The 16801-nt window shown below is 38.1% G+C and overlaps 1 protein-coding gene across 5 annotated transcripts; it reads left to right on the top strand.

The window, feature by feature from the left end:
• Positions 1-10490: 10490 nt before the first annotated feature.
• Positions 10491-13997, top strand: LOC110739537 (G-type lectin S-receptor-like serine/threonine-protein kinase At1g11330). Of its 5 annotated transcripts, none has more exons than XM_021919990.1 (7): positions 10497-11928; positions 12003-12113; positions 12194-12348; positions 12431-12641; positions 12820-13060; positions 13141-13288; positions 13393-13997. In XM_021919990.1, exons 1-7 carry the CDS (start codon positions 10653-10655, stop codon positions 13696-13698), a joined length of 2448 nt encoding a protein of 815 aa, XP_021775682.1. In that variant the 5' UTR covers positions 10497-10652; the 3' UTR covers positions 13699-13997. The 5 variants fall into 5 exon arrangements, with proteins under 5 accessions (XP_021775685.1, XP_021775687.1, XP_021775684.1 ...); XM_021919991.1 differs by having other exon boundaries at positions 10499-11928; positions 12823-13060; XM_021919993.1 differs by lacking the exon at positions 13393-13997 and having other exon boundaries at positions 10491-11928; positions 12820-13064; positions 13141-13263.
• Positions 13998-16801: the final 2804 nt, after the last annotated feature.

The following is a 16801-nucleotide window of genomic DNA, read 5'->3' on the forward strand; positions in this document are numbered from 1 at the left end:
ATGCACATGGCGCGCCATTGCCAGGCAGCCAGCCATGCCAGCACTTGGTGCTTGCGATGGTGCTGCCAGGCCAAGCACACACGCACGCAACACCTAGTGCTTGCGATGGTGCGCTTGGGGCTGCCATGCCCTGCGATAGGTGCCACATGCACCTAGGCACCACGCTAGCATGCTTGCTAGCTGCTATAGGCTGCCTGGTGCCTGTGTGGCCTGCGATGGCTGCCATGCGCACCTAGGCACCCATGCTAGCTTGCGATGGGCTGCCAAGGTGCGCCTAGGCTGCAATGGTGCCTAGCACACCATGGTGCGCCTAGCACACACATGGTGCACCTAGGCATGCTATGAGCTAGCCTAGCCTAGCTACGGCTACGCTCATACTTGTTGCTTGTGATTTTGCGACGCTCGGTATCGACGCCCTAGGCTCGATTTCCGACGTCTGTATTCGTAAAACTCTGTCGACTCATTAAATCCTTTTGTATTAATTCGACATCTCGGATCGGAGATTCGATTGGGTTCGACCCGAAGGGTTCAGTTAAGATTAAGCTGTAATATCAATTGTACCTTGATATCACTGATCGGAAGCAACCTCCACCTAGGCATTCCGATCACTTGACCTTACTGAAGAATTACCTCTGTAATAATTCTGAACCCTCTACCGGAATAATACACTTGTTGGAAGGACACCATTCCTTTCACTAACGATCTTTGAGGAACGATGCGAGCTATCCTTGATTGTCAAGATACTATGGAACAAACAATATAGAGCTTGTTAAGGCAGAGTGCAAGAGCTCCTCCTTCTCTTCATGACTCAGAGGTAGCTTCACCATTGCATTTAGATGATGGAAACGGTGATAGAGAAGCTCTTACCAAGATCGAGGAAGATATTCTTAGGATCAAGGAAGTACTGAAGTGTATGACCAAAGCGGAACCTTGGTTGGATATTCATGGTCTAACTTTATTTTCGAAGGCACGGCTACCATCCGGGTTTAAGATACTGAATCTCACGAGGTTCGATGGTACAGGAAGTCCCACCAATTTCTTGAAACTTTATGTAGGGGCCATGAGTCCTTGGGGTATTGATGAACCTTTGATGGCACAATTATTTCAACAATATTTAGATGGGGCTGCTGCTCATTGGTTTCTTAATCTGGAAAACTCAAAGAAATCTTCGTGAGCTGACATTGTGGGAGAATTTTCTAGCCAATACAAATATGGTGAAGAAATTCATTTAACAAGGAGAGATTTGGAGACTACTACGCAAAACCATAATGAGACATTCTCTACTTTCATCACCAGGTGGAGAAATAAAGCTGCAAAGATGGTAAATAGGCCAAATGAGGAAGAACAATTACAGATGATTGTTGAGAATCTTCTTCCCGTTTATGAAGGACGAATGGTGTTATAGGTAAAAATACCCCAAGGCCACGTGGCCCTATAAGAAGATTCTTGGTGATGACATGTGGCATCCCCAATTCCCGATGCCTTGAGGCCGTCTTTTTCCCAATGTTTTGCAGGCGCTCGGAGTCAGTCTTGGTGTTGTAACTCTCCCAAGGGACATCAAAAACCCTGAAACACCTGGCGTCGTCTGTGGGGAGAGTACTTATAAGATGGCTTCACATCAGTTTTTACCGCCTCCTAATGAGAACTGGCCTACGGACGGACCTGAGGTCTATTCGGACCAAGACAGTGGTGACGACTTTGATGTCGAAACCTATATGGTCGTGGATGGGTCACTCCGAACCAGACGCACTTGTCCCATGGAAATAAGGGAACGAGGAAAAGATCAAGTCGGTCCAAGTGAGCCAACCGAACAGCCGTCTAGACAACACCAGGCGGCAGAAGGCACATCCCCCGTTACTTGAGACGAACTCATGAAATTCATGACAAGTTTCAAGGGGGAGATTAAAGACTTGATCAACAAGAAGACGGCTGGCTCCAGCAAGGGTTAGTCGGCCAAGAACAAACCAGTGAAGGACTGGGTTCCCACTCCACATCCTAAATCAAAGGAGGGGAACCGGTCCCTGATTGATCTTTCTTGAATTCGATTCCCTGAAACAGGAAAGAGGAAGGCCATCCGGCATGTTCAGCCGCATGGCTCAAAAAAGACATATTCTGATGCCCGGTTACTAATTGAGCAGAAGAAAAACCAACAACTGTCTGAATCGGCCTCAACGTCGAGTTACCCAGATAGCTTCCAGAATACCACAATGAGGTATTCTCAATCTGCTAGAGAGAGTCAATCAGGCGGCCTGTCCGTCCGCACTGGCCCTCAGATAATCCATTCGGCCCCGAATGTGCCTCAACAGCCATACATGCCGTATGGACAACCTTCTATGCAGCCATCCCTCTTTGGGGGTCAAGCCATCCCTCTTTCGGATTAATTCGTCGTCTCGGATCGGTGATTCGATTGGGTTCGACCCGAAGGGTTCAGTTAAGATTAAGCTGTAATATCAATTGTACCTTGATATTACTGATCGGAAGCGGCCTCCACCTAGGCATTCCGATCACTTGATCTTACTGAAGAATTAACTCTATAATAATTTTGAACCCTCTATCGAGAGAATACACTTGTTGGAAGGACATCATTCCTTTCACTAATGGTTGGTATTGGTTCTCACATAGATGATGGTTCTCACATAAAGGGTGGTTCTCACCGGATCCATATATATATATATATATATATATATAATATATATATATATATATATATATATATATATATATATATAATATATATATATATATATATATATATATATATATATATACCAATTGATTTAGCTTATGTGCAAATGCTACCTTATTCTATATAATTGACACAATTTTTCTTTTTATATTATTCATGTACTAACATTAACTATAGATTTTGCTAATGTGTTAAAAATAATAATTATCATGCACAATGTTATCAAATAGTAAAGTCTTAATGTAAAATGAGAAAATTCATTTGCTTGATTTTCTCAATGGCACGAACTAAGCAAATTGGTCAAGTATATGGGTAATAAATGCAAAACTGATTGGCTCATTCGTGCTAATAACTAATAAGCTAATTGGTATTATAAACATCCATTTAATGCAATTTTCAATTCTTGGAAGCCACTATAACAAGAATAGCACGAACTGTAGTCATCTTGGCAATTGTAGCAAAAGTTTCATCATAATCAATTCCTACTTGTTGATGATTACCGAACACCGTACCACTAATCTGGATTTTATTTGGGGGTGGTGGTGATGATGGATGACTGGATAATCACCGCCAGTTCGTGCATTCATGCAAATAAGCAAAACTGATTTGACTCATTCGTGCTAATAAGTACTCCCTCCGTCTCATATTATAGTTCCTGTTTTCCTATTTTAGAGAACCAAAATATTGTTTCTATTTCTATTTTTGGATAGAATGTAAAGACCATTATAACCTCTTTTTTTTTAACTTTATTCATTGTACTTCCTAAATTACCCATAAATTTTTCACTTGCTTTGTTCTTTTTTCTATTTTCTCTCTCTAACTTTTGTCTATAATTGTACTTTTCACCTTTTTTTATATACTTTATTAACTTTCCCTTCTCTAACTTTTGTCTATAATTGTACTTTGCATTTATTTCATGTATTTCATCCACTTTCTCATCTCATTTCTTAAATACCGTGAAAAAATACAAACATGAAATATATATATTGGGACGGAGGGAGTAATAAGCAAATTGGATAATTGATTATATCTTATAAGGCACAACTAAATGTACGGTATAGATTTATGTATTCCACAAGGTTCTTCACGTCTAACCTTTAAATAGACAATTAATATACTCCAGTTTTTTTTTTTTTTGAAAGATCTAGTTGTTTTAAAATAATGTCCCAAATTGACTAAATTATTTGCCAACGTCATACTTTGACTAAGATCACGATACATAAATACTATTCAAGCAAGAGTTAATTCATTAGTACCAATAGTACGCATTACTACGTATTTAGGTATCGTTATACCTAGAGGTGATCACGTACTCGGGCTTTTCCCAAAAATTTGGTGCATTTTTGGCCAAGCCATCGAGCCTAAAAAATAGTGGCCGATCCAAACCCCCTATTTTGGGCTATAAATAGCGAGCTATGGGCCAAAATCGAGCCAGGTTAAACTTTAACTAAACATGATATTAAGGCTATAATATAGTTTGGGCTATAAGCCCGTTTAAGTTTATACTACCTTCGTTTTTTTTTAGTTGACACGTTTTGACTTTAGCACTATTCACCCACTCCCCTTTGACCGTGTTTTGTGCTTTATAACGTAATAAAAAATATAGTCATGTGGGATCTTGTTAGATTCGTCACGATATATATTTTAAAATATCAACTTTTTATAATTTTTGTTTATTGATAAATAAAGATATTAATGGTTGAAGTTGTACATTGACAAACGTGACTAAAGAAACATGTCAACTAAAAAGAAACGAAGGAAGTATAATATAGTTGCAACGTTTTGTATTTTACATTACGTTCATACTATAGATAATGTTTTACATTATGTTCATACTATAGATTATGTTCATACTATAGATTATATTTTACATTATGTTCATACTATAGAGTTTCAAAAGACACGTGGCACGTGGCACTCCCAATCAGTGGGGAAAAAGACGGTTTTCAGGGTCCAATTCCCGAGAAAAGCCGCAAAACGGCGCAGCCCCCAAATCTAGGTCAGAATGACCTAGATAGGGGCACCTTTACCAATGACTCTATAAATAGGGGGATTTACTCCACTTTGGGGGCACGCATATAGATACATTCATTAATTACAGTACAAACAATTCTCTCACATCAGAGAAATCCCCTGATCTCATAATCTGAGAAGATCTCACTTTAGTTTCCGCACCTTTTCACTTTCTCCGTACACGTTCTAACTTGATCGTCGGAGGAGAAACTCCACCCAACCGGAGTCTCCGTTGTTTTGCAGGTGCAGGCGCCCGAAATCCAGTCTTGGTGACGTAACTCTCCCGAGAAACAAAAAAACCCTGAAACATTTGGCGTCGTCTATGGAGAAAGTACCTCTAAGATAGTTTCACAACAGTCTGTACCGCCTCCAAATGAGAAACGGTCTACGGCCGAAGATGGGGTTCATTCAGACCGTGATACTGATGAGTTTGAAGTCGAAACGTATGTGGCCGCATATGGGTCACTTAAAACCAGACGCATGTAACCTCCTAGAAATTTCTTTCCTTTAAATACCAAATTTTGCCCTTTTAAAATACGAAATAGGAAAATCTAAGACATTATCGCCAACGTGAAAACGGCTAAGGCATATATCAAAGACTTACACAACGAAAGACTACCTTTAAAACCATTTAAAAACAAGTCAACTTAAAAAGTCAAATCAAAAGAAAGTAAAGTCAAACTAAGTCAAACAAAGTCAACCTATAATTTGGAACCATTGTAGGCCCTTAAAACCAAACAATATTAAAAACCTTTACGTTAGTCTCATGAGCATAACAAAATAAACAATATTTAAAGCAAATAAAACACATCATATTCCTGTGGAAACTAAGCATGATTCGCTCTTCACTCATGACCATCATAAATATGTTTCATCACCTGAAAAGCTTCTCTATACTCTTCCCCATTACTCGCCATTAGAAATGGGTCGTCGTAGGGACAAGGTAAAGACGAGGCCAAACAAACATACAAACACACAATCAGCAATGTTGAGTACATAAGCATAATAAAACACACCAACATGCTTTCATCCTATCAACACACAACTTACCGAGTTGCACCTGTAAACAAGCATACAATCATTCAATACTTAACTAGACAATAACTAGTCTAATTATTTAGCTTGATTACGCATCGAACGGGTTTCCCCCTAACCTGCCCCAATAAAGGGGTACTAACACAGGAGCTAACCGTGCCATTATAAAATAAACCACTCGTAAGTGGCGGAATTTCTGAGCATAATAAAAATGAATATACAGCGTCCTGTACTCCCAGTAGAACTTATGGTCAAATATAAAGTCGCATAACTCCCCCCATATGTTCATACTCAAGGTATACATTCCAAGAGTTTTGGTGCGTAATCTCTTTCACTCTACATTGTTTACATATTATTATAGTTGGTGATAACTCTTAACCATAACACAATCAATCATAATAAATCATTCAAGCAATCAAACATACCGATTTAATTCTTGAATAATTAGTGATCACATAAATTTAATTGTTGAACCCTTTTAATCTACCTCGGTGTTAAATAACACCTTAAGCGCATAAAGCACCTCAAATCATATCCCTTGGTGTTAGAAACACCTTAAGTGCACTTAGGCACCAAAATACAATTTAATCCTCGTGTACATAGACACTTAAATAGCTCCTTCCTCATGCTTATAGCATCAATAAAAATTATATGAACCATAATGAAATTTCCTTTTCATACACCAAACCAAATTAAACATTTAGTTTAATTAAACATGCTCTTTAACATGCCAATAATAAAAGTGTGGTTCATAATCAACATGCCAACATAATTAATTCCAATCACCAATTCATCACAAATAATTCATACGTCACAAATCATTAACATCAATCCGACTAACAAATTCCAACCAACACTTATCATGATACTACTTGGAATTAATTAAAAATAAAGCCTAGCATGCTTCTACATATTCAAATAATTACTAAGTACGGGAACGTACCTTGAATATATATGATCTCAAAATCGCTACGACTAAATAAAATCACTCACTTGAAAGTCTCTTACAAACGAAAATTACAAAGAAGTATTAATAGATCTTCCACACAAATTTCCGAAATCTGAGAAGTATTAATATCTCTTCCACACAAATTACAAATAAGTATTAATACCTCTTCCACACAAATACATTCATTAATTACAATACAAGCAATTCTCTCACATCAGAGAAATCCCCTGATCTCGAAATCTGAGAAGATCTCACTTTAGTTTCCGCACCTTTTCACTTTCTCCGTATACGTTCTAACTTGATCGTCGGAGGCGGACTTCCACCCAACCAGAGTCTCCGTTGTTTTGTAAGTATAGGCGCCCGAAATCCAATCTTGGTGACATAACTCTTTTGAAAGATAAGAAACCCCGAAACAGAATATATTAGGTAATCTATACTTGAAATTTGAAAACATGAGTGCACTGACACATGCCCATTGAGAATTAAGGTGAGGTCAATGTTGTTCTCTATGACCGATCGTTTAAATGAAGGTGTCATGTGTCACTATCCCTCCATGTCATCCACATCCTTTTGATCTCATCATAACCACAAAAATACACGACGTACATCAAATTCAATTCTTAGCTACTAAGCTATGCAATATTTGATGTTATTACTATATAGTAGTGGAGGGGAAGGGTAAGAAAATCCCCCTACATCTAAGTATTTTGTAATTAGTGGGACTCGAACTTGTGACCTCAAAGTCACAAGGTGAGTTTCTCACCAACTCCACCAAGCTTTACTTAGTATAAATTGTACTTATATAATACTTCACAATAAGAAGTGAAAACACGTTGACCCATAGAAATGCCTGGACCTAAAAACTATTTATATAATTAACACGTTCACCCACGATATATGTAAGTTAGTGAAGAATGGGACCAGCCTTGCTGAAAATTCTAGAGGCCATGTAACCGTAAAGTCAAGCAGAGGTGAGATTCAGACCATATGCTCCTCTTATGGTCTAAGAGATGGCCTTCAATACTTGGCAATATACCATTAGAAAAATCCTTCAAATTAAGAGATGGTTAGAATTAGACTTTCAAGATGCCTTGTGTAGACACCTAATCGTGTCTCCCCAAAAACCATACCCAGTAATGAGTATCTTTCATGTTTTGATTAACGAGTTCGGTAAAGAATTGAAGAATCTCGTGAATTTTCCTTAAGCCTTGACCATATTCCTAACCTTAACTAAAATGTTTTAATCCAAAATCATTCATTTCGTTTCCTTAAAATCATTCATTTCGTGTCCAATTCATAAAAACGTCCAAACCAGATTATTTTGGTCCAATTCATGATTTATTGTTATTGCTTGATCACGCTCTTTCTTGCAGGTTTAAAGGAAATTTGTACTTAAAATCACGCATAATAAGATAATTAATAATTTAATTTAGGCTAATATGATTTTAATTCAAGTGATTATCAATATTAGATTTGATTGTGCATTAATAATCAACCAACATAGATTAAACAGGTTTAGGGTTAATTTGATGTATGTATGTTGATCGAAAAGCGCGCATGAATATCAATAAGAATCAAGTAGAGACTTATTTAGGGCGGGTTTGGCTTCTCTTAGGACAAATTTGTACCATCATCCCTAAACATCCAGTCATGGTTCCGGACCACTATGGAGTTAGCAATCTCTGTGATTGTGCATGGGGTGTAACCTTCACACTCGTGAACGGTTTACAAGTTCTTAAAACTTGTTGCCGACTCTTTTTCTCTAGCTTCTTTTCTTTGGAGTGCCGCCATGCTTAAAAGCATGACCCACACGTAGGGCGAGTGGAAAAATTCCCTCACCTTGTATGTTGTTATCTTGAAAGAGATCTCAAAGTTTACATGCCCATCATCAATGGTTAAGGAAATTAGCACCTAGTGTTTAAACTTTAATGCCAAATTAAGTTCATTAAATCTCTCTAGAAAAATTATTGTGTTTTACATACTTGTTTACATTAAAAGAAGTACACCTTTCATCTCGTAAAGTTCTTACTATTTGACTTTTTTTGACCTATTACTTTGACTTTTAGAGACAGAGGACAATAAGGTTACATAATATACATATTACAATCCCAAAATAATACAACGGTTTTAAAAAAAAATCAAAGAACAATGTTTGAACAATAGGTTGTAAGAAAACAATATTTATTCTCAATATGAAGAATTATTTTTTTTTTCAAGTTTGGACAAAATTGCAAGTATTATAAGAATTTCAAAGAAATAGATGGAGGTAATTTGAGAAGTTATATTTTACAAATTTACGAAAAATATCATGTTATATGCTCTATGCTACTATCCATCGGTAAAACATTTTTTTAAAATAGTTTCTAATAGAAAATCATTATCACCAAACTTGTTCTCTTCCGCTTAATTTCAGTTCAGCTCAGTTTAGTTCAGTTCAGTTCCTAATTTCCTTCTCTCATAAATAGTTCAGTACAAAACAGGCCCTAAGTACTTGAAATTAGTTGAATTGAAGCCTAGGTGGGCATGTGCTTCACCCTACCAAAAACATAATTGTATGTATGCGACAATATAAATTAAAATAAAATAAAATAAATTACAAAAGTAAATCTCTAGTAATAACCCATTAACCCCCACTAATGCCACTAGAGATTTGATTGGGGAAAAGGTGGCTCTCAGTCGGACTTATGAGGCAATTACACGCTTAAATTGCATTCAAACAAGGTTGCTGAGCTTACTACTTGGTTAAGCCAATATAACAACCCATTGTACTAGGAAATCCATAACAAATTTCAATCAACTTCTAAATTAAATAAACAAAAAACATGAATAGAATGCTTTGTAGGGTCCACACTTAGTCATGAGATAATGAAAATTATGTGAGAACAAAAGAATTGGGTGGGATTGTGGGAAGTGAGAACACTAGGACTAATTAACGACATGAATTTTATTGTCTTAAATCATAAATAAGGATGATAATGACTTTTTGCAAGGTTTTAGTTTTCTTTACTACTTATGTTTAGAGTTGTCAAAACATGACCCGATTGATCCGACTCGAAATCGACCCAAAAAATATTCGATTTAGATTTCGACTTACATGGACACAAATAATAATTTAACATGACTCAAGTTTGAAAATAAACTCGGTCCAAATCGACCTCACCGAACCCGACCCCAACACCTACACCTGAATTGACACCCCTACTTATATTTCTATTTTCTAGAATGGGAATACTATTTTTAAAAAAAAAAATTGTTACCAGGGATTTTTTTTTTTTTTTTTTTTTTTTTTGACAAGTAAATGGGGATACTGGATTGTTTTCATTGTTGTAGTCAATTATCCTAAATTTCTTTCCTCTAAAAAACAAAAATTAGGGTAATGTTATACGTCGTCCTTAACGCTATAAATAAGCATTTAATATCTTTCCTTATTTGATATATGTTTATAAATGCATGACAAAATCGCATATCAGTGTAATCATTGAATTTATTTCATTCATATTTTCCTCAGGCTAAATATAGCATTTTCCAAAAAAAATTATCCTAAATTTCTAATAATTTTTTTTTGGTAGTAATACGTTCAAACTATTGTGACAATGGTTATTTGGAAAAAGTTTTGTCGAACATAACCATTTAAACACGTATAAATTTTAAGCATTTTATATGTAGTTCATATTTAAATTTTAGTTTTGATTTCTTATCCAAGAAAGGTAAAATTTAAACATAACATTAAGAGCAATATAATATTTAGTGTTTTCCATCAAAGAAAGAAACCGGGGCGAAATATAGGAAATAGGGCTGCCCATCAATTTCATTATTGACTCGAATAATAATAAATAATGCACCTATTGTCAACATCAGACTTAATCACTGAGACAAATTAAAAGGAATAAAATTTTATGAATGATCATATAAAAACATGAAAATCCATAAATTAGGTAAGAACAACTGAGCTACCAAAAGAATCTATCAATGGCTCCTCTTAGTTGGCTTTTTTTCTTTGTTTTACACTATAATTGCTTGCAATTTTGCTCTGCCATTGACAATCACAGCATCACCACCACTCAATTTCTGCAGGATTCTCAATCTTTAGTATCAAGAAATGGTACTTTCAAGCTTGGTTTTTTCAGCCCTACAAATTCTGCCAATCGTTATGTTGGTATATGGTTTAACCAAGTTCCTGATAGGACTGTTGTTTGGGTGGCAAATCGCGACAACCCCATCAGTGATTCATCCGGTGTACTGCAGATTTCTGACGACGGAAATCTTCAGTTGATCGATGGTCAGAAAAAGATCATTTGGTCAACTAATGTAACAGGTTTAGTCATTAAGAATTCTACTGCAGAGCTTCTGGATTCAGGGAACCTGGTTTTACAGCAGTCTAACTCTACTGATACACCGGCAACAGTATGGAAAAGCTTTGATCATCCTACAGATACCTTCTTACCTGGTATGAGACCCACAGTTTTAAGTACTCCTAACAAGAAAAATGTCATTTTCCGATCATGGAAAAGCCCCTCGGATCCTTCTGTGGGGAGCATCTCAGTTGGTATTGGCACCCCAAACGGCCTTGCCCAAATCTTTATGTGGAAAGACGGTGCTAACTTCTGGCGAAGTGGTCCATTTGACGGTAACAATTTAATTGGACTCCCAAACGTTGATAATACATTGAAGGATGGATTTGTTCTCGAGGAGAATGATGGGAATGGAACATATGACATTTCGTTTGAGCCAGAAGATACGTCTCTATTGTTCAACTATGTGGTAAAGTCTAATGGTACTATTATAGAGCAATATTGGAATGATGCAAACTGGGTAGCAGGGTGGGTAGCTCCATCAGCCGCGTGTGAGGTGTATGGAACGTGTGGGGCTTTTGGCTCCTGTATTCATGACTCTGCGACTTGCAAATGCTTGCAAGGTTTTAAACCGAAATCTGATCAGGAATGGAAAAGGGGAAATACAAGCAGTGGGTGTGTAAGACGGAAAAAACTTCAATGTGGCATCCAAGGAGGCACTGAAGATGAATTTTTAAGGCTACAGACAATGAAAGTTCCAGACAAAGCAGTGCCGATATCAGCATTTAGTCAGGATGGTTGTAGAAGTCAGTGTGTGACCAACTGTTCGTGTTTAGCTTATGCATATCATTTGAATATTGGATGCATGATATGGAACGAAGACTTGATCGACACTCAGGGCTTTTCTGCTGGTGGGGTGGATCTTTACATCCGTCTAGCAGCATCAGAGCTAGGTAACAACACTCATTCCTCCTTAGTATAGTAATAAACAGGAAATGATGATAATTGATGCATACTTTACTTTCAGATAGAAGTAAAAGTCACAAAAAGACTGCAATTATCACATCAGTAACAATTTTAAGTGCAATAGTTGCTGCAATTTTCATATACTTTCTAAGAAGGCGGATGAAGCAGAAAGGTAATATAAATGCTGTTAATATTTCTAGTGTTGGTTATGTTAGCATTCTAAAATTTCTCATATTGACTCATATATATTAGGAAAGAGACAGCAATCAAACAGATACAATTTTGAAGTTGGGCAACTTGAACTACATGAGCCACCACTTTATACATATGATTTACTGAGAAATGCTACAAACAATTTTGATGAAAGTAACAAACTTGGAGAAGGTGGCTTTGGTCCAGTGTACAAGGTAATACTTGTTTGATCAATCTGAAATGTGAGTGTAACGCCAACAAAGAATTGTATTTATTAATATGCTACATATATTTCAGGGAATATTGGAAAATGGACAGGAAATAGCAGTGAAAAGACTTTCAAAATCATCTGGACAAGGCCTCGAAGAGTTCATGACTGAAGTGAAGGTGATCTCAAAACTTCAGCACAGAAATCTTGTCAGACTTCTAGGATGTTGCATAGAAGGAGAGGAGAAAATGTTAGTTTATGAATACATGCCTAATAAAAGCTTGGATAGTTTTCTCTTTCGTAAGTATTATGTTATGTTGCTTCATTTCTTGCAATGTTTATACAGATCATTACATATTTTTTTCCTTTAATCTCTTTTTCTCTCTTTAAAGAGTTTACATTGCATCTTATCTTCCAACCCCTAAAGAATGAAAAAGAGAGTTAAAATAACTAACTTGGCTGTTTTCGCTTGTAAAAGAAGATTCCCTGCATCAAGAACATCTATCATGGGAGAAACGCTTCAATATAATAGAGGGCATATGTCGTGGTCTCCTCTACCTTCACAGGGATTCAAGATTAAGAATTGTTCATAGGGATCTAAAACCAAGTAATATTTTGTTGGATGAAGATCTCAACCCTAAAATTTCGGATTTTGGCATGGCACGGATATTTGGGGGTAACCAAGATCAAGCAAACACTAAAAGAGTGGTTGGAACCTAGTAAGTAAGCATTTGTTTTTTTACTGAGAAACTGAAGACCAATAAATCTCAGAACTTGCCTGACATTTTTTGTATGGCAGCGGTTACATGTCTCCTGAATACACAATGGGGCACTTCTCTGAAAAATCAGATATCTACAGCTTAGGAGTTATACTATTAGAAATCATCAGTGGAAGAAAAAACTCCACCTTTCACCGCGATGAGCAGTCTCTGACACTGATGGGATCCGTAAGTGATCAAACTTTACACATCTTAAAACATTCCTTGCATATAAGATGAAACAATTTTGCAGAATTTGCAGTCACTGTCTAATCTTGGCTTAATGTTTTCAGGCATGGAAATTGTGGAATGAGGGGAATATGATTACATTCATTGATCCTGCTATTCTTGAGCCATGTTCTGAGAAAAGCATTCTTAAGTGCATACAGATTGGACTATTGTGTGTCCAGGAACTTTCTAAAGATAGGCCGAACATCTCAACAGTTATATCCATGCTTGAAACTGATGCAGAACACCTACCACATCCCAAAAAACCTCCATTCACAGAATGGGAGATTTCTTCGGAGGATCAGCAAAGTAGTTCTCTCCTCAGCAGTTCTACTAACACTTATTCCACAACAATTATACAGGGTCGATAATATGAGCTCTCAACATATAGCAGTCAGAGCCTTAGCAGTCAGAACCTCAGAGGTACAGTTAATCAACGGCCTGTTTGTAAGTCCAACAGTAGTTGAAAAGTGTGATACGCATATTGAGCTGAATTGATTCCAATAAAACAAAAAAGCAGTAAAATGATGCTATACATGTGCATTATCTCCTGAATAACTTTACAGTATGAATTGGATTGGACGTTGATGATTAGCGTTTGCTACATATTATGCTTAGAAATCAGTATACACAACTGCAGTTCATTGGTTAAACTATCAAATTTTTTTTCTGTAATGTCTCAATTTTTTTTCTGTAATGTTTCTTAGATGAAGGCGGTAATGTCTCTTGCACCCTTTTAAAGTACAGGAACAAGAATGATAACTCTGACAGACAGGCTTAAGGTTACAGCTAAGTCATCAATCACCATTAAGCTCGGGCTAAATGTGTAAAAACCAAAACACAAACAATACTTGTAAACTTCACTAAGCTCGTCAGATATAAATTACTTAACCTAATAAGGAACAGTAGCAAGAAGAAAATGAGAATTTTGAAATACAAATAATAGGATGAATTTGATTAGGTTACATTGTAAAACTATGCACAGCTTCAGGATTCAAGAAAATGGGGGTTTGACTCGTCATCTACAGAAAAAGATATTGATTTGGGTAGTAGGGCAATATTAGATACTATCGTATATAAGTACTTGACTACTCAGACATGCTATAGACATAAAATACTTCATTTTATCTATTACTAAAGAATGGTCGACTCCAACACTTATCTATTACTCATACATCAGACATGTATGTGAGTTAATTAACATAGAGCAGATAAATTGGTTCTTATAATTAAACTCGGCTGCTAGAACCTATGGACAGTTAGCCACCGATATGTTCAAAATCAATGTAGAGAAACATTACAAATTCATAGCAAAACAAATATAACCGCTGGAGAACATTACAAGTGTAGTTTAAGTAAAACAGGAGCTTAAGACTGTCAAGATCTGACGAAGACGGAACTCACAGCAAATAATTCCTTAATTCACACATATACAAATTCCAACCTTTGACCTGCTAGAAAGTCACTCTTACTTGCTACTTGTGATTAGGGGATTTTGCTCCTACCAATCGGAATGCGCCACGTGGACCAATCAGGTCCTGCCAAGTGTCCCCTGGTTGGAACTGTCTTATTCGTCCACCTTGGACCTGTTATGTCACGACATGTGGCATACTCCATGCCTAATGGAGAAACCGGCCACCCAGGCCCAATTTCCGAGGGAAGCCCAATCGGCCCTAGGTTTACCTAAACCTAGGATGGGCACGTTTCCCAAGGTTATAAATACCTCCCTTAATCCTCATTAAGGGGGATTACAAGAAGATTACGAAAAACATTACGGAACAAACACATTAATTACACACAGTAATAACCGGCTGATCTCGCTAGCAAAGCAGATTACCTACATTAAACACTCTCACCTAGAGAGATCTTATTACTTTAATTTCCGCATTAATTACTCCTTAATCAGGTACTAACTTGACCGTTGGAGGCGGAGCTCACAGGAGTCTCCGTTATTTTGCAGGTACAGGCGTCCGGTTCCAGTCTCGGAATTGTAACTCTCCCGCAGGACATCAGAAAACCCCGAAACATTTGGCGCCGTCTGTGGGGAGAGTATTTCAGAGATGGCATCCAAGTCTGTACCGACTCCTGAAGAGAGGCGTCCCCTAGACGACCCTCAAGTTCAGTCGGACCATGATACCGAAAGTGAATTTGAAGTTGAAGCTCATACAGCTTCAGACGGGACCCTAAGGGCCCGACGTACCCGTCATACCGAAAGGAGGGAACGGGAGCATCTTCAAACAGGAAGCGAGCTAGCAGGCGCACCGCCTGTTCGGCAACAGCCGACTGATGGGTCTGCTCCCATCACAAGGAACGAACTCATGACCTTCATGAGGGACTTCAAGGGAGAGATTCAAGAGTTGATCAACAAGAAGTCGACTGCTCCAGTCAAGGAGCAGTCGGCCAAGAAACCCTCCACTTCACTGAAGAGGAAGCCAGTTCAAGGGCGAGAGGCGACTCCTCATCCTAAATCTAGGAAGCGGGAGCCACCTGCCCTTGATTTCACAAAATTCCGTTATCCTACAGGAAATAGGAAACCTGTTCGTCATATTCAGGCGGACGGGTCGAAGCAAACATTCACAGATGCTCGGCTACTGCTAGAGCAGAAGAAGAGTGACCGATTGTCAGAGTCGGCCTCTACTTCAAACTTTCAAGACAGTTTGCGAAATGCCTCGATGAGGCATACTCAGTCGTACCATGAGAGTCAGTCAGGCGGCACCTCCCGTCAGTCCGGCTTTCATAGTGCCCAGGCGGTACCAAACTTACCATTTGTGCCGCAACAACAGTATTTTATGCAGCCACCTCCATTTGGTGGACCTGCAGCAAAAAACGTCCAACCTATGGACTGGCAGCTACGGTTGCTTAGACTTGGTGAACAGCCGTCGGCCTTCTCCAAGGAAATTACTGAAGCCGCTCAGCCGGCCAAAGTGAAAAATGTACTAGTAGGCGCTTATGACGGCACTACTAACCCAGAAGACCATCTGATGGCATTCACCAACCTGATGTACCTTCAAGGGTTGGATGATCCCGCTTGGTGCAAGTGTTTCCCAGCGACTCTCAAAGGAATCGCACAGCAATGGTTCGACAACCTGCCGACTGGTTGTGTAAATAGCTTCAGGACGCTTGCTTACTTATTTGCCTCCAACTTCGCCATGAACATCCCTGCGAAGAAAACGACCCTTGATTTGGGAACAATTCAGCAGGGCGAGAAGGAGGGGCTTCGTTCTTACATCAGGCGGTTTAACCTGATGAGAATACAGATTCAAGGGTTACCGGATGAGGTAGCTTATACTGACTTTTTCAGAGGTCTCAAAGACGGGTCTACCTTCAAATTTGATTTGGTTCGAAAAAGGGTGGCGACTCTTCAAGAGGCCTTGATTGAAGCAGAAGCCTATATACAGGCGACTGATCTTTGTACGATAAAACAGTCGGACGGGAAAAGGTTCGACAAAAGAGAAGGACGACAGAAACAGTCGT

This window comes from Chenopodium quinoa, unplaced genomic scaffold (assembly GCF_001683475.1).
Source record: "Chenopodium quinoa cultivar QQ74 unplaced genomic scaffold, ASM168347v1, whole genome shotgun sequence".
NCBI lineage: Eukaryota > Viridiplantae > Streptophyta > Magnoliopsida > Caryophyllales > Amaranthaceae > Chenopodium > Chenopodium quinoa.